At 60.6% G+C, this 26,642-nt stretch overlaps 2 protein-coding genes across 2 annotated transcripts; one reads left to right on the forward strand and one right to left on the reverse strand.

Moving 5' to 3' along the window:
* Window positions 1-490: 490 nt before the first annotated feature.
* On the reverse strand, window positions 491-10,676 carry LOC115640413 (NACHT, LRR and PYD domains-containing protein 12-like). Its single transcript, XM_030543154.1, has 8 exons — window positions 10,357-10,676; window positions 9,158-9,485; window positions 6,298-6,390; window positions 5,807-5,863; window positions 3,660-5,418; window positions 3,120-3,206; window positions 2,529-2,696; window positions 491-1,628 (listed from the first exon to the last, which is right to left on the reverse strand). The coding sequence occupies exons 2-8, from the start codon at window positions 9,483-9,485 to the stop codon at window positions 1,322-1,324; spliced, it is 2,799 nt and encodes a 932-aa protein (XP_030399014.1). The 5' UTR covers window positions 10,357-10,676; the 3' UTR covers window positions 491-1,321.
* A 7,473-nt stretch (window positions 10,677-18,149) lies between these two features.
* Window positions 18,150-26,612, forward strand: LOC115640414 (sialic acid-binding Ig-like lectin 5). The gene is made up of 8 exons (XM_030543155.1): window positions 18,150-18,222; window positions 18,935-19,315; window positions 19,906-20,199; window positions 21,756-22,028; window positions 22,400-22,696; window positions 25,113-25,212; window positions 25,783-25,924; window positions 26,472-26,612. Exons 1-8 carry the CDS (start codon window positions 18,150-18,152, stop codon window positions 26,610-26,612), a joined length of 1,701 nt encoding a protein of 566 aa, XP_030399015.1.
* Window positions 26,613-26,642: the final 30 nt, after the last annotated feature.

Below are 26,642 nucleotides of genomic sequence, written 5' to 3' on the forward strand. Positions count from 1 at the left end.
CCCACATACCCCCAGCCTGGGGTCTCTGGGGCAGCAGTGAGGGAAGGGGCACCAGGCTGTCCTGGGAGGGGGTGCCAGGTGTTTGGGGGTGAACTGAGCTTGGACTCCCCAAATATGGGGAATGGGATGGGGAGAATGGTTCGAGGGGACTCAGGGTATCAGGGTAGGGAAGGGGGAGTTTGGGGGTCTCCCTAGGGAGAAGGAGGCAGTAGGGGGGCCAGGCTAGACTGGGTCAACCCAGGATTTAGGGGTGGGATGATCCAACACCCCCCACCTCATCCATCCAGAGACTCCCTGAGCTAACTGGGACAATATTTCACCATAGCACCACCTAATAATCCTCCCAGGGGCATTGGGGCCAGCCCTGACTGCCAGGGGAGAGCCCCCACCCTGCCCTGCTCCCTGCAGTACAGCGCCCCCCAGCACCATGCTGGGGCATCAGCATCAGCCCCCAGAACTCAGGCTCTGAGGGCTACAGCAATACAAACAATGACTAGTAACACAAATTTATTCATTACCAATATTTACCAATACTCCCTTTTTTTAGGGGGATTTATATGAAAACATTCCCATCCTGGAGCCAGTTTATACTGAAATGAGCAGAGGAGTGTGTATCTCATGATACACTCACCACTACCCCCTGTGGCAGGGAAGTAAATATGTTCTAGTGTGTGTCATGTCCCCTATAGTGTTCACAATGAGGATTCTCCATAACTCCCAGGCACTGGCAGCTGGGTTCTGTCCCAGCTCTTGCTGTGAAATTCCCAGGCAGACCATCCCCCCTCCTGCCCGCCCTGCCTCACATCCCTCTGCCAGTTTATCTCCATGCCCTGCTGATGAGGGAGGAGGGGGTTCAGACTCCATAGCGGCAATGGGGCTGCTTAATGTCCATGGGGTGGAGAGGGTGACAGGGGTGCCCGCCCTACTGGGAACGGAGCTGAGAACCTCACCATCATTACACAGCCATTCGGATCTGGGGCGGGATGGGAGCCGGCGCATCCTAGCTGGGAAAGGCCGTGTCCCATTCCCTGGCCCCTGAGCCAGCCAGCACCCCACCGAGGGGCTGGATCGATGCCAGTGGCCCCTAGAGGGGAAAGGTCTCATTTCCCACCCACCCGAGCCAGCCAGTCCCCCAGTCTGGGCCTGGATGGGTGCCGGCGCCCCCTACAGGGGAAAGGCCCCATGTCCTGTTTCCAGCTCTCATAAACACCTAAGTTACCCTACAGCTTCACCTAGATGGCATCATGGGGGATTTCAGTGGGTGTCTCCCCCTAGTGGCAGGAAGGAGCCTAGCAGCGAGACGTGCAGCTCCTAGCACCTTTCACTCCTTCTCCCCCAGGAGAGCGCTGATCTCTCGCCTCAGCTCTCGGATTCTGGCCCGGGCCTCAGGGCTGGTCCTGGATTCGTCCAAGTCCCGGAGGACGGAGACGATGCAGCGCAGGGCATCGGCATTCTTCACAGCGTCCATCTGGTCGGGGTCGGCCTTGATCTCTTCCACCCAGTCCAGGTAGGCCTGGAGCAGGCCCATGTCGGTCTCGAATGTGCTGATCACCTTCAGGCCTGGCTTGCGACGGCTCAGCTCCGACAGGATCCGCTGCCCGACCTCGCTCAGCCGGTTCCCCACGATGCTGCCCAGGGGCGGGGGGCAATATGTCAGGGGATCGCAAAGATGCAGCTGCTGCTGGGTTGCAGCAGCCAGTTTACACTGGGATTGCTCGCCAGGGGCTGGCAAGGGTGGAGCTGTTGTATATATTGGGCACCGAGATGTGGCTCCTGGCTGGGGTGCGGCACGAGGGCTGGTTATACAGGGATCCCTCACCCAACACTGAAATGCGGCCACCTCTGGGGTGGGCCATGTGGGCTGTTTATGCAAGGACCCCTCACCTGGTGCTGAGATGCAATATTGAGGCCAGAACTGACTGTTAGGGGAGATTCCCCATCCCACCCCCTGCAGCACAGCGCCCCCCAGCGCTGTCCTGGGGCATTGGGGCAGCCCTGGCTGCCAGGGGAGAGCCCCCATCCCAGCCCCTAGTGCCCCCCCTGGGGCATCGGGACCAGCCCTGCCTGCCAGAGGAGAGCCCCCACCCCGCCCCCTGCAGCACAGCACCCCCTAGCGCTGCCCAGGGGTTTTGGGGCCACCAGCCCTGCCTGCCAGGGGAGATTCCCCATCCCACCCCCTGCAGCACAGCGCCCCCCAGCGCCATCCTGGGGCATTGGGGCAGCCCTGGCTGCCAGGGGAGAGCCCCCATCCCAGCCCCTAGTGCCCCCCTTGGGGCATCGGGGCCAGCCCTGCCTGCCAGAGGAGAGCCCCCACCCCGCCCCCTGCAGCACAGCACCCCCTAGCGCTGCCCAGGGGTTTTGGGGCCACCAGCCCTGCCTGCCAGGGGAGATTCCCCATCCCACCCCCTGCAGCACAGCGCCCCCCAGCGCCATCCTGGGGCATTGGGGCAGCCCTGCCTGCCAGGGGAGATTCCCCACCCTGCTCCCTGCAGCACAGCGCCCCCTGCAGGGCAGCTGCTGGCACTCACGTCAGGAGCCGGAGGGTGCTGTTGGCCAGGAGGCAGGGCAGCATGTTGTCCAAGCCGCTGTCGGTGATCCCGGTGATGTCCAGGTACAGCTCCTCCAGGGTGCAGTTCTCCCGCAGGGCCTCCCACAGCCCCCTCGCCCCCTCCGAGCCCAGGCAGTTCCCGCACAGGCTGTGGGGAAGCAGAACAACAGGATCCACCCCAGGACGGGGAAGGGGCCAGCTCGGAGATCCCCCCCAAGCCCAGCGCCTCTGGGTGCATCCCATCCCTGAATCCCAGAGAGGGGGGCTCGCTCCCCGTGGCCCAGCCAGCCCTTGGCATCTCTTTTGGGGCTGCCAGCAAGGGGGTTGATTGGTAGCTGAGGGGGGAGAGAGGGAGATGGTCCCTGTCCCTGCTGGGATCAGGGCTGAGACCTGGCAAACTCAATTCCCATATGGAGCTAGAAGGGCCCAAAGCCCATTTTCTGCCCCCTCGAGGCGGCCAGTCCCCACGCTGGGGCTGGATCAGAGCTGGGGCCCCCTAGAGGGGAAAGGCCTCATGCCCCATTGCCCCCCCCGCCAGCCTGCGCCCCGACCTGGGGCCGTGATCACTCACAGCAGCCTTTTCACTTGGCATTGGGGGGATCTCAGCACCTCGGCCTCTATGACGGCCGCCTCCTTGTCCAGAGAATTGTAGCGCAGCCTGCAGAGGAGTGGCCAGCGTGAGAGGGGACTGGAGCACTGGGCACCCCCGCTGCTCCTGCAGCCTGGCATAGAACCCAGGAGTCCTGGCTCCCAAGCCCCCGCCCCTACCACTAGACCCCCACTCCCCACCCACAGCCAGGGATAGAATCCAGGAGTCCTGGCTCCCAAGCCCCCGCCCCTACCACTAGACCCCCACTCCCCACCCACAGCCAGGGATAGAATCCAGGAGTCCTGGCTCCCAGCCCCCACCCCCGCTCTAACCACTAGGCCCCTTCCCAGAGCTGGGGATAGAACCAGGGAGTTCTAGTTCCTATCCCACTCCAACCACTAGACCCCCACCCCCGAGCTGAGGCTAGAACCCAGGAGTCCTGCGTGGTGCGCGCACACGCGCACGCACACACACACACACACACACACACACACACACACACACACACACACACACACTCACTGCAGCGTCTCGCAGCGGTGCAGCAGCCCCCGGATCCTGCGCAGCCCGGCCACGCCCATGTTGCTGTAGCTCAGGTTGAGGTTCTTCACCCGCCCAGGCTCGGAGGCCCCCAGCACGTAGGCCAGGGCGGCGCAGTCGGCTGGATTGAGGGTCACCTTGAAGAGGTTGACGTCCTCCAGCTCACAGGCCACCCGGCCCGTCACCCCCTCCTGGCGCAGCTCAGCCACGCAATGCAGGAGCGAGAGGAGGCGCCTCTCGGTGTCTCCTCTGAGCTTCCTCCCCAGCCAGTCCGCCACGGGCCCCAGCACGTCTCCGGAGAAGCCTGCGGCCAACCCTTCCAGCTTCCCCTCCATCCTGGAGGTCAACAGCCCCATGAAGAACCTGGCGAACATCTGGAGATTGTCCCACCGGGGCTGGTGGCCCCTCAGGAGCTGCCTGGTGGAGTGGAGGAGACTGGATTCACCTGGTGATGTCCAGGAGGGCTCTGGGTCCCCGTCCTGCCCGGCCGATCCCTCCCACCAGAGATCCAGGCAGGGCGTGAGGTCCTCAGCGCCAGGATCCAGGGCAGCCACGCAGTAGAGTGCAGCCAGGAACTCCTGCACCGTCAGATGGAAGAAGCAATAGACCTGGTGGTCTTCTCTGGAGAAGATGGGGTTGAAGAAAGTGCCCGGAAGGTCTTGGGGGTCGAATCCGAATTCCTGCAGCTCAGCTGGGGTGAAGAGGATCTTGTCAGCCAAGAGGGCGGCGTATGCCAGGCGCCCTAGGCGCAGGACTAGCTGCCTGGAGCCCGGCTCCGGAGACCAGCCGGTTCCCAGGATGGTGGCCATATAGCAGCGATAGACCTCGGTGATGGTGGTGGGCGGAGATGGGTCAGCTGCCCTGCCGGCGGGGAAGAACTCCCCCAGGGCGGTGCATAAGATGAAGCAGTAGAGGGGGATGAAGCAAAGCCCGGCTAAGCCTTGATGGCCGGAGATGTAGCCCTGCACAGCAGCGGCTCGCTCGGCATCCCGGAAGAACCGGCGGAAGTAGTCCTCCACCTGGTCCTCGTCAAAGCCGAGGATCAGCATGTGGCGATCAAAGGGAATGCTGGAGAGGGCCGGGCACGGCCGAGACGTCACCACGACGGCCGCCCCAGGCAGCAGGGTCCCGTCGATGAGGCCGCGCAGCAGCTCCTTGACGTGGGCCGGCTGGCCGGGCCAGTGGCAGGGAGTTCCGCCGTCCAACGGGTGCCGGAATTCATCCAAGCCGTCCACGAGGATGAGGAGGTCCCCGGGCCGCGCCAGCAGCTCGGGCAGCACCTCCTGCAGGTGGGGACGCTTGGTGCAGATCAGCCCCTCCAGGGTGACAGGGCTGGACATCATGCTGAGCTCCCGGCAGGAGAAATCCAAGGCGCAGAGGGGGCCCTGGAAAGCCGCGCCCAGCGCCCAGTCGTGCAGGATCTTCTGCATGGTCACACTCTTGCCGATGCCGGCGGCGCCGCTCAGGGCCACCCGGCGGGGGCCCTGGGTCTCAGTGGGCAGCGGGGCCAGGAGGTGGCGCAGGAGGAGCCGGCGGGGGGCGTGGAGCGGGAGGAGGCGGGTGCGGCGGGCAGCCAGGGCCAGGTGCTCGTGCCCGGGGGGGGCGGCGGGGCCGGGGTGGTCCAGCAGCAGCAGCGGGGTGTAGCGGATCTCGATGAGGGCGCAGGAGCGGGCGTCACAGGCGTTGGTGCACAGCTGCTGGGTGTGCCGCAGCAGAGAGGCCCGGTGGCGCTGCAGGACAGCTGGGGGGGAGGGGGGAGAACAGCAGGGAGGGGAGGTCGAGTGTCTGCACCCCCCAGAGCCCTGGGCCTGCCCTTCACACTTCGATCCGCCCCCTAACTCCTCCAGGCCTCCTAGCCCCCAGTGCTTCTGCAGCTACCCCATCTCTGCCCCCAAATCCTCCCCTCAACCCTCATCTCTGCCCTTGCCTCGCCCCAACCCCAAAATCCTCTCCCAACTCCCCTAACCTGACCCACCAGCCCTGGCCTTGCCTCCAGCCCCCGACCCTCTCTCCCACCCTCCATCCCTCCTTTCCTCTGGCCCATCTGTCACCCAAACTCTCTCCCCTGCTCCCAACACCCTGACCCTCCCTCTGACCTCCCTCCGCCACCCAGCCCCCTCACTCCGTACCTTTCAGCGAGGCGCTCGGGGCCTTTCGGAAGTTCAGATTCCCAGTGCGCTCCTCACCTGCTGGACAAGGGACAAATGTCCTTGTTGCTTGGGGACAGGACCCAGATCCAGGCCCCAGAGCTGGGCTGGGCCAAGCCTCTCCCTGCCCACACCTCCTCCATGACAGCCTGCTGTGGCCTCAGAACTGAGGAGAAAACCCAGGAGTCCTGGCTCCCAGCTACCTCCCACTCTCACTGTTAGACCCCACTCCCGTCCCAGAGCTGAGGATAGAACCCAGGAGTCCTGGCTCCCAGCCCCCCTATTCTGACCACTAAACCCCAATCCCCTCCCAGAGACAGGGATAGAACCCAGGAGTCTGGGCTCCCAGTCCCCCTATTCTAACCCACTAGACCCCACTCCCCTCCTAGCAGGTCTTGAGCTGAGCATCCCTCACTGATAAAGTTTTGTTCCTGAGGTCAGCTGGTGGGGTGGGGGTGGCAGGGAAGTCTCACCTGGTGGCTCTGGGGTTGGCTCATACTTCTTGTTTTTTTTCCGTAGGATTTTCTGCAGGAATGTGTGGTTGGATTTCGGACGGTTGGGACTGTCTGCGAAAGAAAGATGGATGGGGATAAAAATAGTGGTTGGATGAGCGGATGGCTGTAAAAGAAGAGAGTTGGCTGTATGAATACTGAAGAAAGGTGGCTGGATGTGTGGATGGATGGATATCAAAAGGAGAGTTGGACGGATGAATAAATACGAGAAAGATGGAAGGTTGGATGGGTGGGTGGATGGATATAAAAAGATGGATGGAAGGCTGGAGGTGTGGGTGGATGGATGTAAAGACGACGGATGGATGGGTGGAAGGTTGCATGGATTGAAGGCTGGATGGGTAGATGGATGGAAGTTGGTTAGGTGGATAGATATAAAAAGACATGGATGGAAATGGTTGGATGGATGGAAGCCTGGATGGGTAGATGGATGGAAGTTGGTTAGGTGGATAGATATAAAAAGACATGGATGGAAATGGTTGGATGGATGGAAGCCTGGATGGGTAGATGGATGGGATTGGGTGGGGCTGGGATAAAGCCAGGAAACTGGCAGCAGAAGGGGCTGCAGGGAAGGAGCCTGCAGCCACTGTCTGGACATTCGCAAGGGAAGGAAGGGAGCCAGGGGAGAGAAGCAGGGAAAGGGCAGTGAGGTTTAAGATGGTGCAGACGTTGGCTGTGGATTAGAAGGTTGCTGGGCTGGAACTTGGAATAGAGGCTGGGTCCAGATTACCCACCAGCCACTGGGGAAGTGGTACCACCTGGGCAGTGACTGAGAAGACAGCTGGAGACAGTTACTGTGGAAAGACTTTGATACCCTGGAAGGGGGAAAGCCCAGGGTGACCTGGCCAGAGGGCCAAGCCTTGAAGGGAGAGCACCCGGAATCTGCGAGTGAGACAGAGAGACAGCACGGGCGCAACCCTACAGAAGGGACATTGGACCTGGAAAGCACTAATCCTCCAAGGAGCCAGGAGGAGGCAGTCCAGTGGTGAGCAGAGAACCCTGTGATGGATGGATAGCTGGGTGCAAGGTTGCATGGGTGGATGGGTGGATATAAAGAAGGATAATTGGATGTATGTATGGGTAGCTGTAAAAGAAGGATGGATGGAAAGTTGGATGGGTGGATGGATGGATGGGTGGGGGTTGGATGGGTGTGTGGAAGGTTGCATGAGTGGTTGGATGGATGAATGGGTGGGGGGTTGGATGGATAGATGGAAAAAAGGGCAGTTGTTTGTAGGGATAGCTATAAAAGAAGGATGGGTGGATGGGTGGGTGGGTGGATGGAAATAGATAAGAGTGCGTGGATGGATGGGTGATGGGTGGATGGGTGGGTGGATGGAAATAGAGAAGGATGGGTGGATGGGTGGGTGGGTGGATGGAAATAGATAAGAGTGCGTGGATGGATGGGTGATGGGTGGATGGGTGGGTGGATGGAAATAGAGAAGGATGGGTGGACGGGTGGGTGGGTGGATGGAAATAGAGAAGGATGTGTGGACGGGTGGGTGGGTGGATGGAAATAGATAAGAGTGCGTGGATGGATGGGTTGATGGGTGGGTGGATGGAAATAGAGAAGGATGGGTGGACGGGTGGGTGGGTGGATGGAAATAGATAAGAGTGCGTGGATGGATGGGTTGATGGGTGGGTGGATGGAAACAGAGAAGGATGTGTGGACGGGTGGGTGGGTGGATGGAAATAGATTAGAGTGCATGGATGGATGGGTTGATGGGTGGGTGGATGGAAATAGAGAAGGATGGGTGGACGGGTGGGTGGGTGGATGGAAATAGATAAGAGTGCGTGGATGGATGGGTGATGGGTGGATGGGTGGGTGGATGGAAATAGAGAAGGATGGGTGGACGGGTGGGTGGGTGGATGGAAATAGATAAGAGTGCGTGGATGGATGGGTGCGTGGATGGATGGGTGGGTGGATGGAAATAGAGAAGGATGGGTGGACGGGTGGGTGGGTGGATGGAAATAGATAAGAGTGCGTGGATGGATGGGTGATGGGTGGATGGGTGGGTGGATGGAAATAGAGAAGGATGGGAGGACGGGTGGGTGGGTCGGAAGGCTGGCTGGGTACAGAAAGATGGAAGGAAGCTGGATATCAAACAGGCTGTTTGGCTGGTAGGTTGGAGGAACATAACACCACAGCTGGCCATGTTGTTGGCTGTAAAAGAAAGCCGGTAGCCGGAGGGATGGTTGAAGACGGAAAGCTGGAGGAAGGGATGGGAAAGACACCAGGACACAGCAATGGAATCCGTGTCCCGTCAAGGCTGTTCCTGTGATTTCCCCCAAATTTCAGATCCAGCCCCCAGTGCCAGCCCCCCTGAGCCAGGCTGAGCCTCACCCTGGGGCTGGGTGGGAGCTAGCGCCCCATAGAGGGGACAGGCCATGTGTCCCCCTCCCCACCCCCCTGATCCAGGCTGTGCCCCGCCCTGGGGCTGGGTGGGAGCTGGCGCCCCCTAGAGGGGACAGGCCATGTGTCCCCCTCCCCACCCCCCTGATCCAGGCTGTGCCCCGCCCTGGGGCTGGGTGGGAGCTGGCGCCCCTAGAGGGGACAGGCCATGTGTCCCCCTCCCCACCCCCCTGAGCCAGGCAGTGCCCCGCCCTGGGGCTGGGTGGGAGCTGGCGCCCCCTGGAGGGGACAGGCCATGTGTCCCCCTCCCCACTCCCCTGAGCCAGGCAGTGCCCCGCCCTGGGGCTGGGTGGGAGCTGGCGCCCCCTGGAGGGGACAGGCCATGTGTCCCCCTCCCCACTCCCCTGAGCCAGGCAGTGCCCCGCCCTGGGGCTGGGTGGGAGCTGGCGCCCCCTGGAGGAGACGGGCCCATACTTGGTTGCAGTGGAGGACACGGTCTCTTTTTCTCCGGGTACTTCTCCTGCAGCCATTGCTGGAGTTCGGCACCGTATTCCTCCTGCAGCTCCCGCAGCGCCTCCAGGAAGCACCGGCTCCGCTCGACACCCTGGCTGACCCACTCCAGCAGCGCGATGACCTGGTTCATCTCGGGGGCCGTCTCCAGCAGGGCGAAGTACTCGGCCTGGCTCAGCACCTCGGTGTCGTGGAGCCGACGCAGCAGGGCGTGGGGGTTCCCCTTGATCCAGCGAAGCAGGGCCTGCCGGTGCTGCTGGATCAGCTCGGGGTAATCCTGGGGGGCAGGCATCTGCTGGGGAGAGACGAAGAGAGAACCCAGGAGTCCTGGCTCCCAGCCCTCCCCCCGCTCTAACCACTAGCCCCCACTCCCTTCCCAGAGCCAGGAAAATGCTATTAATAGTCTAAATTGGAGGGGAGAGCGCCCCGCCCTGAGCCCCTCCCTGCAGCACCGGTCCCCCTAGTGCCATTGGGGCCAGCCCTGACCGCTGGGGGAGAGCCCCCCGCCCTGTTGATCCCAGCTTGGCAGCTCAGCTGGCTGTGCCAGGGAATGGAGCTCTGAAGGGGGGGATGATGTGGGGAGGGTGGAGCTGGCGTCTTATCTCCCCTCGCTCCAAGGAGCAGAGAACTTGACCTTCATTCCACTGATACAGCCCTCCAGTAACTGTGCGGGGGGTGGGGTGACTGGCGGGGCGGGGGGGCAGCGAATGGGGCCTTTTGCCTCTAGGGGTGCCAGCTCTGAGCCAGCCCCAGTGGGGGATTCACTGTGGGCTCCTTCAGTGTCGTGGCCCTGTCTGTGAAGTGAGCGTGTCCAGTCTCAGCCCTGTCCCGGGAGAGGGACCACGCCCCCCCAACACACAGGGGAGCTAACCACCCCCTGGCCAGCAGCCCCGGCAGACAGGTGAGGGCTGGATCTGGGCCACGGACACTGAACTCCCAGGCCCGCCCCCCGCTCTAACCCATTAGACCCCCCTTCCCCCGAGCGGGGACAGAACCCAGGAGTCCGGGCTCCCTCCCAGCCCCCTCTGCTCTAACCATTAAACCCCACCCCCCACAGCCAGGAGAGAACCCCGGCGTCCTGGCTCCCAATTCCCCCTCTGCTCTAATCACTAGGCCCCATCCTGCTCCCAGCGGGGACAGGGCAGTGGTGTTGTGGGTCCTACCTGGGTCCAGCTGGGTCTGCAAAGCCCCTGAGCCCTGTTGCTCCCGGGGCGGGCGGGGGAGGATCTCAGCTCTCTCAGGAGCAACCTTTGGGTCAATCATTAACCACAATCAGCAAAGGCCTTGGCAAGGGGGGCAAGGAGCCAGGACTCCTGGGTTCTCTCCCCAGCTCTGGGAGGGGAGTGGGGTCTAGTGGTTGGAGCCGGGGGGACAGTCTCAGCAGGGCCGGCTTTAGGCCTATTTGCCCGATTCCCCCGAAATTGGGCCCCGCGCCGCAGCGTCTCTCCCGGAAGCAGCAGCTGTTGCTGCTAGGTAAGGAGAGACGCTGGCTGGCACCTGTGGGTGTTGCTGTCGGGAGGGGGGAGAAGGCACATGTGCTTTGCAGCCTTCCTCCCCTCCCGCCAGCACTCACCTGCAGGAGATGCGGAGGGGGCTTCTGGATCTCCCTCTGGTCCGGTGGGAGGCAGGGATCTCTGCAGTGGACCTCACTCAGCTGAACAGCTGCTGGGGCTCCCAGCGGTGAGTGTTGGACCCTGTGTTTCCCCACAGGTTTGCCAGATTGGGTTGGGGTTGTGGTTTTCGGGGTGTTGCTGTTTGAGGATGAGTTTGTACCCACCTGTGTCTGTTTCAGAACTAAAGTCGGGATCCTGTCGTGGAACCCAGAACAACAGCCCCAGCCTAGGCCGGACTTAGTGCTGTGAACTCCAGGTGAGAGAGAGAGGGAGGGTTGGAGGAGGAAATCAAATACATCAACAGGGGAGAATGCGAAAGGTCTGCAACATGGCAGGCTGAGACTTATCTCCCCCGCCCTGCACAAGAGGGGAAACTGAGGCACGGAGTGATCTGATTCCCCTCTCCAAATTATTCTGCAAAGGAAGGGGACTGGGGCTCCTATCCAAACCAGTTCCCTTCCCATCAACTGTACTTCCCCTGCTGCAAGGTCGCTGTAGGGGCTGAATATTTCCATTAAACTATGGCTCCTTCATTTGCCCTACAACAATAAATTAGACCAGCTTGTGGGGGGAGGCTATTCCCCCCCAAAGCTGTGTGGATATTAAGGTTTTTTGAGGGGGGGGCATGATAATATTCCAGATCAGTCAAATGCCCGGCTCAGTTTTCTAGCCATTCAGCAGCTCTAGGGCAGGGAAGGAAGGTGCTGTTGGTGCAGAGTGGTTGCAAAACAGGGGTGAATTTAGTGGTGGGGGTCTGGTTGAAATCCCACCTGATGCAGCCACACAGAATCACTGGCAGCGCTGGGAGAGGCCAGGAGTGGAAGCAGGTGGCCTGGGGGTGGGGGGACATTTGCCCTCAGTCCTGGGCTCTGGGATGGACTAGGCTGGGTGGTGGGTTCAGTCTAGTCTTCCAGCCTGTTGCTCTCACTGGGGTTCGTGGTTTTCATCTGGCTCCACCAAAAAGATCAAACAAGCCCAGTAGAAAAGGGGGGTGAGAGAGGCGGGAAAGGGTGTGTAAGGGATTAAAGAACCCATCAACGAAAGAGTGAAACCAGAGTTTGACTGGGTTTCCCCCCAGCCACCACTCGGCAAGGGGCAGCCCCGTTCCCCACCGAGGCTGTGGTGAGGGGCAGCAGAGGAGGAAGGAAGCCACATGTGATGGTAGTCCCCTCCTCTCCCCCCAGCACCCACCACCCCCTCTCCAGCCCCCAAACTCTGTCCCAGAGCCTGCACCCACCCCTCTGCACTCACTCCCAGAGCCTGCACCCCTCCACCCTTCCTGCACCCCACCCCGTGCCCCAGCCCGGAGCCTGCACCCAGCACCCAAACTCCGTCCCACTCAGCCTGGGCAAAGCTCTCCCTGGTCTGGCTCCCAGCCCCTCTCCAAGGGGTGCAGCTGTCTGCAGGTGCTGCCTTCCACACCTTCCTCATTCACACCTCATTCATTCAACAGGGCAATTGATTACAAAGTGGGAGGAAGATCTTATTCTACTTCTAGCAAAAAGACACTTTTCTTTTACCTTAATTACACTACCTTAGGGGCCCGCTATAACATATTACCAAGGTTCAATACAAAGTCATATAAAAGTTACACAAAAATGCATAATGCAGAGATTGATTTACAACTGCATTGATTGACAGCTGTGTGCAGTAATATAGTGACCCCTGGGTCTTTGAATGAGGCTTTATACTTGGGGGGGGAGGTGAGGGGGCAAGTGGCAGGTGGGCAAAGAGGCGAGCACTGAGCCAGCAGGGGTTCTAGGGGTGGGCATGGGGGTTTCTGGCAGGGGAGGGAGAAGGTGAAAGGAGGCGAGTGATGGGTGGGGGACTGAGTAAGAGAGATGCAGCAAGCCAGCGGGGGGCTAGGGGGTGAAGAGGGTGTGATGATGGGGCTGAGCAGGGAGGGGGCAGGTCCTATTTTACTGCTGTGATCTGGTCACCCCATGTGCCCTCCCCCAACTTCGTTTCGATGGGGCGGAGCTGGGGAAGGAGGGTTTGTTTCCACCGGGCCAGGCGGCGCTGGGGGAGGAAGGAGGGGGCAATTTTATATTAATAAGGAAATATTTTTTAAATTTTAATAAAATAAACATTAGTGAAGAAAATCAGTTGTACAACTATCAAAACAAATTATTTTCCTAATATGAAAGTGCAAATCAGCTAATTAATATATGATGCAATGTATGTAATATATAAATTTGTTATTATTTATATAGTCATGGAAAATAAATAATACATGGAAGAAATGAAAGGGGTTTTTTTTAAGTGTTTTTTTGTTTTAGTCATCCCTGCCGGGGCCTCATCAAAACTGTTCAAATTGGGCCCTGCACTTCCTAAAGCCGGCCCTGAGTCTCAGAGCCAGGACTCCTGGGTTCTCCCCCTGGCTCTGGGAGGGGAGTGGGGTCTAGTGGTTAGAGCAGGGCAGGTTTGCTGAGGTCCATGCTTTTAATGGCTGGTGACAGTGTATGGGGAGACTTTGGCAAACCAATAAAGTGCCTGAAACCACTCTGGCTTATTGTTAAAGGTGACCTAGTCAGCAAGCTGTAAATTGGCCATTCAGCAGTCTCAGCTTCACCAAGATGGGGGGGGGAAGGGGTTTGGGGTGCCACAGCAAGAGCACCTTGAGTTAATCTACAGATCCGTTCTGTGACTGGGACTCAGAACTCAGGCTGACGGCCTGCCCGAGTGGAGACAGGGAAACAACTGGAAAGAATGAACATGGTGCTGGGAAACAGTTTGACAGATTTTGTACAAGAGCATGTGGGGGTAATGGACCCTGGAAGCCCTGTGCCTTCACTGGCCCCGGAGCCTCCCTGCAGCTCCACAAGCAATGGGATATCCCAACTGTCTACCATGTGCAGCCAATAGTGCTGATCCCAAAATAACCAAAGGACCCCTGAGACATCGGACAATAGAGGGGCTATGGGCCAGGCTGCAAATTGGTTGGATCGGGCGCCTACCCAGGACACCAAGGGGTAACCGGTATTGTCTGGTGATGGCTAATCCCTTTACTGAAGGGACTGAGGCCATCCCCACTCCACATAACACAGCTCAGACCGCAGCTCGGGTGCTCACTGAACACGTCGTAACCAGATGGGGCACCCCGAGGGCAACGGATTCCGATCCAGGGCCCCACTTTGTTGGGGAAATCACCAAAGGAATCTGCCAAGCCTTTGGGATTAAGCAAAGGCTCCATACAGCTGGACGCCCCCAGAGTTCAGGCCAAGTGGAGCGAATGAACCGTACTCTGAAAACAGCTCTCAGAAAAGCAGTAAACCCTGAAGCGGAAGATTGGGACCAAAGGCTGCCGTTCATCCTGGTGGCTACCAGGGGCTCTGCGGCATCGCACAGAGTAACTCCGATCAAGGCGACGGCTGGGAGAGACGTGTGTCTCCCGGAACAGTGGTGGGTGGACGGGACGCCACCTGACAACCCAAGAGGGAGACCGTCGCTGCCTCTTGCAGGCTGTTGGCATTCTGCAAACTAACACCTTTTTAGCTGTGGCATGTACGCAAATGCAAGCATGGATGATTGATGTAATAACAGATACAATTCGCGATGCTAGGACTGGGGTGCTCCCAGTAGAAATCAGCAGCATCATTTGGAAATATTCCACCCAAATTGAAAGAGAGTTACAGGTCTGGTGGAAAAGGGTAAATTTCACCTATAATCAAGAGTCAGAGGAAATCACCGTCTTTGCCTTGCTAATGTCCCAAGCAGAAATAAAATGGGTTTCTCCCATTGTGCCTTTAGGCCTCAATATTAATCGGACCGTAGTGGAACCTATCGACCACCGAGTGAGGGTGCTGAAAGATGATCAAAAATGGAAACCGGTAGAATTGGGAGCCTGTTTAGAGGAACCTGGAACTGGAGATGAATGTAACCAAAATGCCCTCCAAGCTCAGGATGTGTGTTTGGAAGTAACTGAAGGAAAATGCCGCTATGCTGTTAACCCATTTGTAAGTAACAATTCTGTGTTTGTGTAGCTAGGAAATGGTTGTGTGTGTGTGTTAGAAGTTGGTGTCCTATTCTGTGTGCAAAGTAAATCATAGTCCTTAGGAGAATAAACGTTTCTGTCATATTGCAGCAATTAAGGGATGTGATTTTGAAGTTCATGTGCCCGAATTTAAATATAGTCAGTTAAAAGTGTCTTATGCTTTGTATTCTGTTGTAAAACCTGTGCCCCTTGGGATGGATGTGCCTGCTTTACAAACATTGCGTGTGCACTCTGGTTTACAGAACCAGTTACATACTGCAACACAGGAAGGGCGCAGAGTCCTGGTTACCGTGCATCATAATGCCAAGGAAACGAAACGGGTATTTGCCAGAATTGGCCAGGACCGGACGCACCACTGGTGGGAAGTGTTATTGGGATGGTTCCCCCTGGCACAGGCATCCTGAATTTGGCCCTACACCCCATCAGAGTAATCTCAGGGTGCCAAATTGTAGTGGGTTTCGTTACCAGCCTAATGACATGCTGGACCTGGCGCAACATCTGATGATTGCAAGTCCCCGACAGATGAGTCAGTGGTTACTGCCACCGGCACTCTTACCCCTCAGGTAAGGAGTGTGAAGGCTGGGACTGTAACCGCCTTTAAAAGAGAACTGGATACATTCACGGCAGTTAAGTCCGTTATTTGCTTATTCCCATAATACGAGAACTAGGGGTCACCAAATGAAATGAATAGGCAGCAGGTTTAAAACAAATAAAAGGAAGTTATTTGTTTTAAACCTGCTGCCTATTCATTTCATTTGGTGGCCCCTAGTTCTTGTATTATGGGAATAAGTAAACAACTTTTCCTTATTCACTTTCTCCACCCCCCTCATGATTTTATAGACCACTATCATGTCCCCCCTTAGTCTCCTCTTTTCCAAGCTGAAGAGGCCTAGCCTCTTTAATCTTTCCTCATATGGGACCCTCTCCAAACCCCTAATCATTTTAGTTGTCCTTCTCTGAACCTTTTCTAGTGCCAGAATATTTTTTTTCAGGTGAGACCACATCTGTACGCAGTATTCAAGATGTGGGCGTATCATGGATTTGTATCAGGGCAATAAGCTATTCTCCATCTTATCCTCTATCCCCTTTTGAATGATTCCTAACATCCTGTTTGCTTTTTTGACCGCCTCTGTGCACTGCGTGGACATCTTCAGAGAACTATCCACGATGACTCCAAGATCTTTTTCCTGACTCCTTGTAGCTAAATTAGCCCCCATCATATTGTATGTATAGTTGCGGTTATTTTTTCCAATGCGCATTACTTTACATTTATCCACATTAAATTTCATTTGCCATTTTGTTGCCCAACCACTTAGTTTTGTGAGATCTTTTTGAAGTTCTTCACAGTCTGCTTTGGTCTTAACTATCTTGAGCAGTTTAGTATCATCTGCAAACTTTGCCACCTCACTCTGTCGCCTTATCGGCGCCTAGAGACCATTTCAAGTGGAGGCCCTTTCCCTGTGAATATCTCCTTGTGTAACACCCCCCCCGCCCCCCGGCAGTGTCACACCTGCCCGGTGTCACAACCACACCCACAGTGCGTCTCAGACACACACACGCTCTGCCTGGCCTGCTGGGGCAGGGAAGGGGATGCAAACATGGACACACACTCACACTCTGGCTCTCCCCTGCTCCATTCCAGCAATGCCGGCCCAAAGATGGGGGTGTATAGGGGGTGGGAGCCCCTAGGTTGCCCCCCTGATGCCCCTTCACGTCATGTGCCAGGGCAGATGTGGGACTTGTGGAGAAGCAGGCGAGGGGTGGAAGCAGCAGCTCACAGATTCAGCCAGGCCCCAGGGCGACAGCGAAGCAATTATTTATAGTTGGCCGGAGCGCAGAGAGGACGGAGAGAAAACGAGGGCAAGAGGAAGCCAGCGAGAGGCAGCTCTGGGGGTGCTGGGATCCGGCCGGACGCCGGCCCTGCCTGGTGAGTCCCTGGGGTCTCGGGAATTCCCAGCTCAGCAAGTTGGGGGTGAAGGGGAGATAAGGGGGGTGAAATGGAGGGAAGGGTGGGGTGTTTTGGACAGAACCCCCTCCCCCAGTCCCAGAGCCGGGGATAGAACCCAGGAGTCCTGGCTCCCAGCCTCCCTGCGCTACTCCCTGGACCCCACTTCCCTCGCCCAGAGCCAGAGGTAGAGCCCAGGAGTCCTGGCTCCCCCTTTCCAGGTTTTCTTTAGCTGAGCCCCTGAAGAGCTGAGCCCCCCACCATCCCTCCCCTCCACAGCATCAGCCACCCTGAGCCTGGGGGTGTGGGTTGGGCCCAGAGGGGGTAAGGGGAGGCCAAGGGCGGGAGAGTGAAACTGACCAGAAATAGGTACAGGAAAGTGAAACCAACCAGGAGCCTGTGGCTGGGCCCTGAGAGAGGTGTGGGAGCCCGGAGCAGGGGCAGGGGAACTGGGGGGGGGGGACACGGATAGCTAGACCGGCGGGGATGGGTAGAGGTAGATAATTAGAGGTGTGGATAGATGGATGGGGATGGATAGCCAGAGGAATGGATGGGGATGGACAGATGGGATGTGTGGGGATACATGTGGGGGTGTATTGGGATGGATAGATAGAGGGGTGGATGGGGGACGGAGGAATAGATAGAGTGTGGGGAGGAGGATAGGGAGATGGGGTGGCTGGGGCTGGGAGAGGGCGTAGGCAGGAATAGATGGGTGGGGGGAGGGAGATGGGGGGCATGGGGCAGGGAGGCGGGAGCTCCTCCCTGCCAGGTCTGGGCAAGCGGCCAGCAGTTGGGGGGCGGGGGACTGCACTGGGTCATGCGCCTCTGTGTGTCTCTGCTCTGCCCCCATCCCCTCCCCCTGCCCTGGCCTCAGAGCCAGGGAGAGAACCCAGGAGTCCTGGCTCTATTTTGAGCTCTGCTGCTGCCTCAGTTTCCCTGCTGTAGAAGTGGGGGAGGGAGGGGAGTGAGCAGCTCCCTGGGGTGGGGCAGGGTCTCTTCTAGGGGAGAAGCTGGGATGGGTGAGGGGCAGGTGACTCTGTGCCCCAGTTTCACTGCCAGGATTGGCTCCAGCAACACAAGCTCTGGGTTTTCGTAAGGAAGCCAAAGGGCTTTGGGCTGCGACCGCCTCGAGCGGAGAAACAGCAAAGGGGGAGCAAGTCCTTGGGGCCCCTGTAGGGACACAGCCCCGATCTGGCCCCAGGGCGGGGACTGGCTGGCTCAGGAGGTGGAGAATGGGGCATGGGGCTTTTCCCGTTGGGGGGGCGCTGGCCCCGATCCGGGCTAGATCAGTTCCACTTATAACCCACAGCTCTCTCTCCACTCCGAGTTCACTGCTCAGCTCGCGTCCTGGCGCAGAGAAGGGGAGGGGACGGACCCCTGGGGTCCTAATTCAATCCACTGGACATGGCCGGATCCCCCCAGGCTGGACACACTCTGAGCCTCACGTGGCAGCGTCTCCTGCTGGCCCTGCTGGAAGGTAAGTCTCTGCCATCCCTGTTCCCCAGCTGCCCTGCCCCAGAGGTGGCTGCACCTCAGCCCCAGGCAAGCCGTACGTGTGTGGCGTTATGTGCGGCTGTTCCCCAGCTGCACTCCCCCAGAGGTGGCTGCACCTCGGCCCCATGCGAGCCGTACCTGTGTGGTGTTATGTGCGGCTGTTCCCCAGCTGCACTCCCCCAGAGGTGGCTGCACCTCGGCCCCATGCGAGCCGTACCTGTGTGGCGTTATGTGTGGCTGTTCCCCAGCTGCACTTCCCCAGAGGTGGCTGCACCTTGGCCCCAGGCGAACCGTACCTGTGTGGCGTTATGTGTGGCTGTTCCCCAGCTGCACCGCCCCAGAGGTGGCTGCACCTCAGCCCCAGGCGAACCGTACCTGTGTGGCGTTATGTGTGGCTGTTCCCCAGCTGCACTTCCCCAGAGGTGGCTGCACCTTGGCCCCAGGCGAGCCGTACCTGTGTGGTGTTATGTGCGGCTGTTCCCCAGCTGCACTCCCCCAGAGGTGGCTGCACCTCGGCCCCAGGCGAGCCGTACCTGTGTGGCGTTATGTGCGGCTGTTCCCCAGCTGCACTACCCCAGAGGTGGCTGCACCTCGGCCCCAGGCGAGCCGTACCTGTGTGGCGTTATGTGTGGCTGTTCCCCAGCTGCACCGCCCCAGAGGTGGCTGCACCTCAGCGCTACATTCTGTCTTTCCAGCTTTGTGTTACAGCCATGTCTCTGGGTCTTGGAAATCCTTGCTCCCTGGGACCATCCGGGCTCTGAAGGGTTCCTGCGTCGTCATCCCCTGCTCGTTCACCTACCCCGGCTCCCGTGAGTCCTTGGGTGGTCCATTCAGCATAGTCTGGTACCAGTACCGGAGCTGGGGCTACCCTGAGATCTATAACAGCAAGGGCCCGGCGAGCGTGCTGGCCGAGTACCAGGCCCGGACGCAGCTGCTGGGGGATCCAGAGATGGGGAACTGCACTCTGAGCCTAAGCCCCGTGCGGAGCGAGGATGCCATGAGTTACTATGTCTGGATCAACCCCAACTCCGTCAGGCATCGCTTCTACGACATCACAGTCCGGGTGGAGGTGGCAGGTAACTGGAGACCCCCCGACCTTGCACAGGGCAGCCCCTGGGATACAGCCAAAGGGAGGCTGGCAGCAGAGGGTTCCACCCCAGAGGCGATCGCATTGCAGGATGCCTGTATACACAGCCACCCAACCTCCTATCTCAATGCTGGACAAGGGGCACTGGCAGAGCTGGGGAGGGCTTGTTGCCAGGTGGCTAGTGGGGACCAGAGCAGGCACCACATCAAGGAAAAACACAGAGCTCCCTGCACAGCCCCCAGGAGCCCCACTTCCCCCCCCAGCCCTTCCCCCCCCAAACCGCTTCCTCTGTTACCAGCCATTAAAAGCACAGACCTCAGTAACACTCCCCGCTCTAACCACTAGACACCACTCCCCTCCCAGAGCTGCGGGAGAATGCAGTCCCTGCACTCCGCCCCAGAGGCTGCTGCATCTCAGCACTGGGGGGGGGGGATCCTTGTATAAACAGCTGCTCCACTCCAGAGGTGGCTGCATCTTGGCGCCAGGCGAGGAGCCCCTGTGACCCACCCCAGAGGTGACTGAGTCTGTGGGTGATCACTCGCTGCAGACTATGACACCCTCCCCATCTGTCTCCCCCAGACACTCCAGACCCGCTGATGCTGAGTGACCCCGGGGTGCTGATCGAGGGCCACCGAACCACCATCACCTGCTCCATCCGCCACACCTGCCCCTCGGCCCCTCCCAGCCTGGGCTGGAGCCCCAGGGGGGGCAAAGCGGTGACCAGCCAGGAGCAGCTGGTGGGGGGCGGCTGGCGGGCGGAGTCAGAGCTGAGCTACACCCCCTCGTACAAGGACCACGGGCAATACCTGCAGTGCACGGCCACCTTCCCCAACCAGCAGCAGGCTCGCAATGGGCTGCACCTGCAGGTCAAGTGTGAGTGAGAGGGCGCTAGGGGTCTGTGCTGCAGGGGGCGGGGCACTCCCTGGGGGCGCCGTGCTGCAGGGGGTAAGGTGGGGGTTCAGTAGGGGGCGCTGTTCTTCAGGGGGGGTGATTGGGGCTCAGTAGGGGCTGCTGTGCTGGAGGGGGCACGGTTGGGGCTCAGTAGGGGGCACTGTGCTGCAGGGGGCGAGACTGGAGGTCAGTAGGGGGTGCTCTGCTGGAGGGGGCATGGTTGGGGCTCAGTAGGGGGCACTGTGCTGCAGGGGGCGAGACTGGAGGTCAGTAGGGGGTGCTCTGCTGGAGGGGGCATGGTTGGGGCTCAGTAGGGGGCACTGTGCTGCTGGGGGCGGGATGGGGGCTCTCCCATGGCAGGTAGGGAGTCATAGGGGGCGCTGTGCTGCAGGGAGCGTGGCAGGGGGTCAGTAGGGGTCACTGTGGTGCAGGGGCAGGGCAGGGGGCGGAAGGGAGCGCAATGGTGTGGGGGGAAGGACATAGGGTCAGTAGGGGGCACTGTGCTGTAGGGGGCGTGGCAAGGGCTCAGTAGGGGTCGCTGTGGTGCAGGGGCAGGGCAGGAGGGGGCGCTGTGCTGCAAGGGGTGGGGTGGAAGGTCAGCAGGGGCCGCTGTGGGGCAGGGGGCAGGGCAGAGGGTCAGGAGGAGGCGCTGTGCTGTAGGGGGCAGGGTGGGTGGGGTCAGTAGGGGGCGCTGTGCTGTAGGGGGCAGGGTGGGTGGGGTCAGTAGGGGGTGCTGTGGTGCAGGGGCAGGGCAGGAGGGGGCGCCGTGCTGCAGAGGGTGGGCAGAAGGTCAGCAGGGGGCGCTGTGGGGCAGGGGGTGGGGCAGAGGGTCAGGAGGAGGCGCTGTGCTGTACGGGGCAGGACAGGGGCAGAAGCGGCCGCCATGTTATGGAGGGCAGGGCAGAGGGTCAGTAGGGGGCGCTGTGGTGCACAGGCAGGGCAGGGGCAGAAGGGGCCACCATGGTGTGGGGGGCAGGACAGAGGGTCAGCAGGGGGCGCTGTGCTGTAGGGGGCAGGGTGGGTGGGGTGAGTAGAGGGCGCTGTGCTGTAGGGGGCAGGGTGGGTGGGGTCAGTAGGGGGCGCTGTGCTGTAGGGGGCAGGGTGGGTGGGGTCAGTAGGGGGCGCTGTGCTGTAGGAGGCAGGGTGGGTGGGGTCAGTAGGGGCGCTGTGCTGTAGGAGGCAGGGTGGGTGGGGTCAGTAGGGGGTGCTGTGGTGCAGGGGCAGGGCTGGAGGAGGCGCCGTGCCGCAGAGGGTGGGCGGAAGGTCAGCAGGGGGCGCTGTGGGATGGGCGGGGCGGGGCAGAGGGTCAGGACGGGGTGTTGTAGTGCGGGGGCAGGGCGGGGGGTTAATGGGGGTGCCGCTCTGCAGAGAGCGGGGTGGGGGCTCTCCTCTCGTGGTGGGTGCTGGCCTCAGAGCGGGAGGGGGTGGCACAGAGAACTGGTGGGATGCTCCGGGGAAGGCCGAAGGCTGCAGGAGCTCTGGGGTCTTGGGGTGGCTGGTGGGGGCAGGTTCCCCCTAATGTGCCGCTCCCACCCCAGATCGCCCGCGGGGCGCGGCTGTGGCCGTGGTGGGGCCGACCCGGCTGAAGGAAGGCGACAACGTCACCCTGCGCTGCACCAGCCAGAGCCACCCCCCGGCCACCACCTACCGCTGGTTCCAGGGGCCGCGCCGGACCCTGCTGCGGGGGCTGGGCCGGGGCCCCGAGGTGACAGTGCTGGCTGTGGGGCGCCACTCGGGGCCCTACCGCTGCGCCGCCGAGAACGAGATCGGCCTGGGGGAGGACTCGCCCGCCGCAAACCTCGACGTGGAGTGTGAGGGGCGGCTGGACGTGGGGCCCTGCCCTTAGGGGCGCCGGCTCCGATCTGGCCACAGGGCACGGGTGGGCTCAGGGGGGTCGGGAATGAGACACGGGGGCTTTTCGCTCTAGGGGGTGCAGGCCCCGATCCAGCCCCAGCTTGGGGGCTGGCTCAGGGGGGCAGGAAACGGGGCAGGGGGCTTTTCCCCTTTGGAGGGTGCTGGCCCCAATCAACCCCAAGGCTTGGGTGGCAGGGAATGGGGAACAGGGCCGCTCCCCTCGAGGGGGCGCTGGCCCCAATCTGGCCCCCGGGTGGGGCGCTGGCTGGCTCAGGGGCAGCTGGGGGATCTGGGCTCGGTGCCCCACATGTCCCCTGTCCTGTTGCAGACCCACCGGAGCTGCTGCCGCGGGGGAACTGCACGGTGCGGGGCCGCGGGCCCGGGGCAGCGGCCACGTGTCACTGCGCGGCCGAGGGGAACCCCCCGCCCCGCCTGGAGTGGCGCTTGTCCACCCGCACCCTCCCCGGGGACTTCGAGGGCCCTGAGCTGCGAGCGACCTCGTGGGCGCGGGGCCCGGCCGTGAGCGGGGAGCTGCGGGGCCCGGCCGGGGCCCTGGCCAACGTGTCCTGCGCTGCCACCAACGCCCACGGGCAGAGCCAGGCCGCGCTGCCCGTTGTGCCCGCAGGTACCGGGGACCGTGGGGGCTGGGCAGATGGTGCCCTGGTGCCATAACTGCTATGTACATGCCCCGACCCAGGTATCGGCCGCATGTAGGGTTGCCAACCGGAGTTCCCCCGAAGCTGCGCGGCCCTGCACCCCCAGCCAGATCCCTAACCCCCTGCATCGCAACCCTCTGCCCCAGCCCCGAGCCCCCTCCTGCACCCAAACTCCCTCTTAGAGCCTGCACCCCTCACCCCCTCCCACACCCCAACCCTCTGCCCCAGCCCTGAACCCCCTCCCTCACCCTAACTCCCTCCCAGAGCCTGCACCCTGCACCCCAACCCTCTGCCCCAGCCCTGAGCCCCCTCCTGCACCCAAACTCCCTCCCAGAGCCCGCACCCCTCACCCCCTTCTGCACCCAACCCCTTCCCCAGCCCTGAGCCCCCTCCTGCACCCAAACTCCCTCCCAGAGCCTGCACCCTGTATCCCAACCCTCTGCCCCAGCCCTGAGCCCCCTCCTGCACCCTAACTCCCTCCCAGAGCCTGCACCCTGCACCCCAACCCTCTGCCCCAGCCCTGAGCCCCCTCCCTCACCCTAACTCCCTCCCAGAGCCTGCACCCTGCACCCCAACCCTCTGCCCCAGTCCTGAACCCCCTCCCTCATCCTAACTCCCTCCCAGAGCCTGCACCTCTCAACCCCTCCTGCACCCAACCCCTTCCCCGGCCCTGAGCCCCCTCCTGCACCCAAACTCCCTCCCAGAGCCTGCACCCCTCACCCCCTTCTGCACCCCAACCCCTGCCCCAGCCCTGAGCCCCCTCCTGCACCCAAACTCCCTCTTAGAGCCTGCACCGCTCACCCCCTCCCACACCCCAACTCCTGCCCCAGCCCTGAGCCCCCTCCTGCACCCAAACTCCCTCCCAGAGCCTGCACCCCTCACCCCCTCCCACACCCCAACCCTCTGCCCCAGTCCTGAACCCCCTCCCTCATCCTAACTCCCTCCCAGAGCCTGCACCCTGCATCGCAACCCTCTGCCCCAGCCCTGAGCCCCCTTCTCCACCCAAACTCCCTCCTAGAGCATGCACCTCTCACCCCATCCCGCACCCCAACCCCTTCCCCGGCCCTGAGCCCCCTCCTGCACCCAAATCCCTCCCAGAACCTGCACCCCAACCCTCTGCCCCAGCCCTGAGCCCCCTCCTGCACCCAAACTCCCTCCCAGAGCCTGCACCCCTTACCCCGTCCCGCACCCCAACCCCTTCCCCAGCCCTGAGCCCCCTCCTGCACCCAAACTCCCTCCCAGAGCCTGCACCGCTCACCCCCTCCCACACCCCAACCCTCTGCCCCAGTCCTGAACCCCCTCCCTCACCCTAACTCCCTCCCAGAGCTTGCACCCTGCACCCAAACCCTCTGCCCCAGCCCTGAGCCCCCTCCTGCACCCAAACTCCCTCCCAGAGCCTGCACCGCTCACCCCCTCCCACACCCCAACCCTCTGCCCCAGTCCTGAACCCCCTCCCTCACCCTAACTCCCTCCCAGAGCTTGCACCCTGCACCCAAACCCTCTGCCCCAGCCCTGAGCCCCCTCCCACACCCAAACTCTCTCTTAGAGCCCACACCCGTCACCCCTTCCCACACCCCTCAACCCCTCTTGCCCCCCAACTCGTGCCCCAGCCCTGAGTCCCCTCCTGCACCCAAACTCCCTCCCAGAGCCCGCACCCCACACCCACCCTGGCACCCGAACCCCTGCCCCAGCCCGGTGAAAGTGAGTGAGGGTGGGGGAGAGCGAGTGACAAAGGGAGGAGGGAAGGAGTGAGCAGGGCGGGGCCTCGGAGGAGGGGCAGGGCAGGGCAGGGCCTCAGGAAAGGGTGGGGCAGGGGCCGGGCAGAAGTGTTTGGGGCTGTGTGATTAGACAGATGGCAGCCCTATTCTGGGGTAGCTTTGGGGGGCTGGGCTTGGGGCTGCCTGGTACCCTAATTACTCATATATACACCCTGACCCGGGTATCTGCCGCATGTCTGGGTAGCTCGGGGGGCTGGGCATAGGGTGGCCTGCTGCTGTAATTACTCACGTACACACCCATGTCTGGTATTACCATAATTACTCTTTCACACAAGTTTGTCACTAGTATAAAGCTGCCATTTATTTACTATAGCCTGAGCGTGAGTATGGGCTTACCGTATATACTCACACCCAAATATAAGCCACCCCTCTAATTTACCCCAGGGCCAGAGTAACCTGGGAACCGCCGAGTAGGTGGTGCACACTTCCCATATTTGCTTACATATTCGCACCATGAGTTCAAGCTGCCTGCCTGATTTAGCACCCTCCCACCCATGCGAGGACTTGCTGTTACTGTAATTACCCACATATAGATGCTGCTCCCCCTTTATGCGCTGCTTGACACCATTAATCCCACCGCTGACACCAGCTGTGTCCGTCTCTGCAGGGGACGATAATTTGCTGCTCATGGTCTCCAGCGGAGTCATTGGTGGCGTTCTGCTCCTCTCGGTGCTGGCGATCGTGGTCTACAAGGTAGCCAGAGCCAGGTGAGGTCACCAGGCCATGGGTCTGGAGGTCTGATGGCTTAGCCACAAAGGCACTGGGTGGGTAGCAGGCCCCACTCAACGCCAGGGGGCATGGCAGCAGGCACAGAACAGGAAGGGGCATGAGTGGAGGGCAGATATAGAGAGGTCCAGGGAACTGAACCAGGAGGATTGAGTGGGGTGGATTTATTAGAACATAGGGAGACATCTGTGAAAAGTAGGCAAGTAGGTGGGGATTGGACAGAACCTGGTTGGTCTCCTGGGGTATGAGGCTCCTGTAAGAAATAATTAACCCATGGGACTCCCTGCAACTAGATATTTAGCATGGTTGACCCGTGGGACTCCCTGCAACTCGATATTTAGCAGGGGTAACCCGTGGGACTCCCTGTCACTAGATATTATCAGCGTTAACCCAGAGGAATCCCAGTCACTAAATACTAGAAGGCTTAACCCACGGGACTCCCTGCCACTGGGGAGTAGTTGTGTTAACCCCTGGGACTGGCTGCTGCAGGGTGGGCTCGTCGGCAGCTCCAGGGCTGTGGGAACCGAGCTAAAGCCTGTTCTCTCCTGCAGGAAAGATGAAGAAGAGGGTCCCTCGATCTACGACAATGAAGGCAACGGGGAGCAGAGGCCGTCCCTCAAGGGGGGGAAGCCGAGCAAGATGACGAAAGACGAGCAGTTCAACCTATACAGCAAGGCAAAGGCGGGGGGAGAGGTTGGAAAGGCCAGGGCCACACGCTCCCCCTGCCGTCGTCCTGGGCTAAGCTGGGAGGGGCCTGGTTGTTCCCTGGATGGGAGACCTGCAGGGTGGGGGCTGGTCCCAATGCCCCGGGGTGGCACTAGGGGGCGCTGTGCTGCAGTTATTAGCACTGAGGCATTGGTCAGAGCACCCAAGTGACGAGTAACCAGATGTCTCTGCTGTTCGTCAGACTGAGGGGGGCAGGATGTGGACCCTGGCGTCCTGGCCAGATTCCCAGATAGTTAATTACATTTGCCTCCCTAAAATCCATTCTGTTGCCATAGATACATTAATCTTTGTTTCCTGCCCCTGGCTGCATCTCGGCACTGGGTGAGCCGTCCCTATGCGGCGTTGTGTGCAGCTGTTCCCCAGCCGCTCCGCCCCAGAGGTGGCTGCATCTCGGTGTTGGGCAAGCCATAGCCATGCCGTGTTGTGTTTGGCTGTTCCCTAGCTGCCCTGCCCCAGAGGTGGCTGCATCTCGATGACCTCGGTGTGACTCAATCCTTCCTCTTTGCATCCTCAGGAGCTGGGCATTGACGACTACGAGGCCATGGAGAGAGTGGAAGACTATGAGAATTTAGCAGCAGGAGGAGCCGGACATTACGGGAACGTTGGCACTTGGCAGCCGCATGTGCTGTCTGAGCAGATCTACTCCAACGTCTAATCCTAGAGCAGGAACGGATGGGCCAAAAAT

This window comes from Gopherus evgoodei, unplaced genomic scaffold, assembly GCF_007399415.2.
Source record: "Gopherus evgoodei ecotype Sinaloan lineage unplaced genomic scaffold, rGopEvg1_v1.p scaffold_31_arrow_ctg1, whole genome shotgun sequence".
NCBI lineage: Eukaryota > Metazoa > Chordata > Testudines > Testudinidae > Gopherus > Gopherus evgoodei.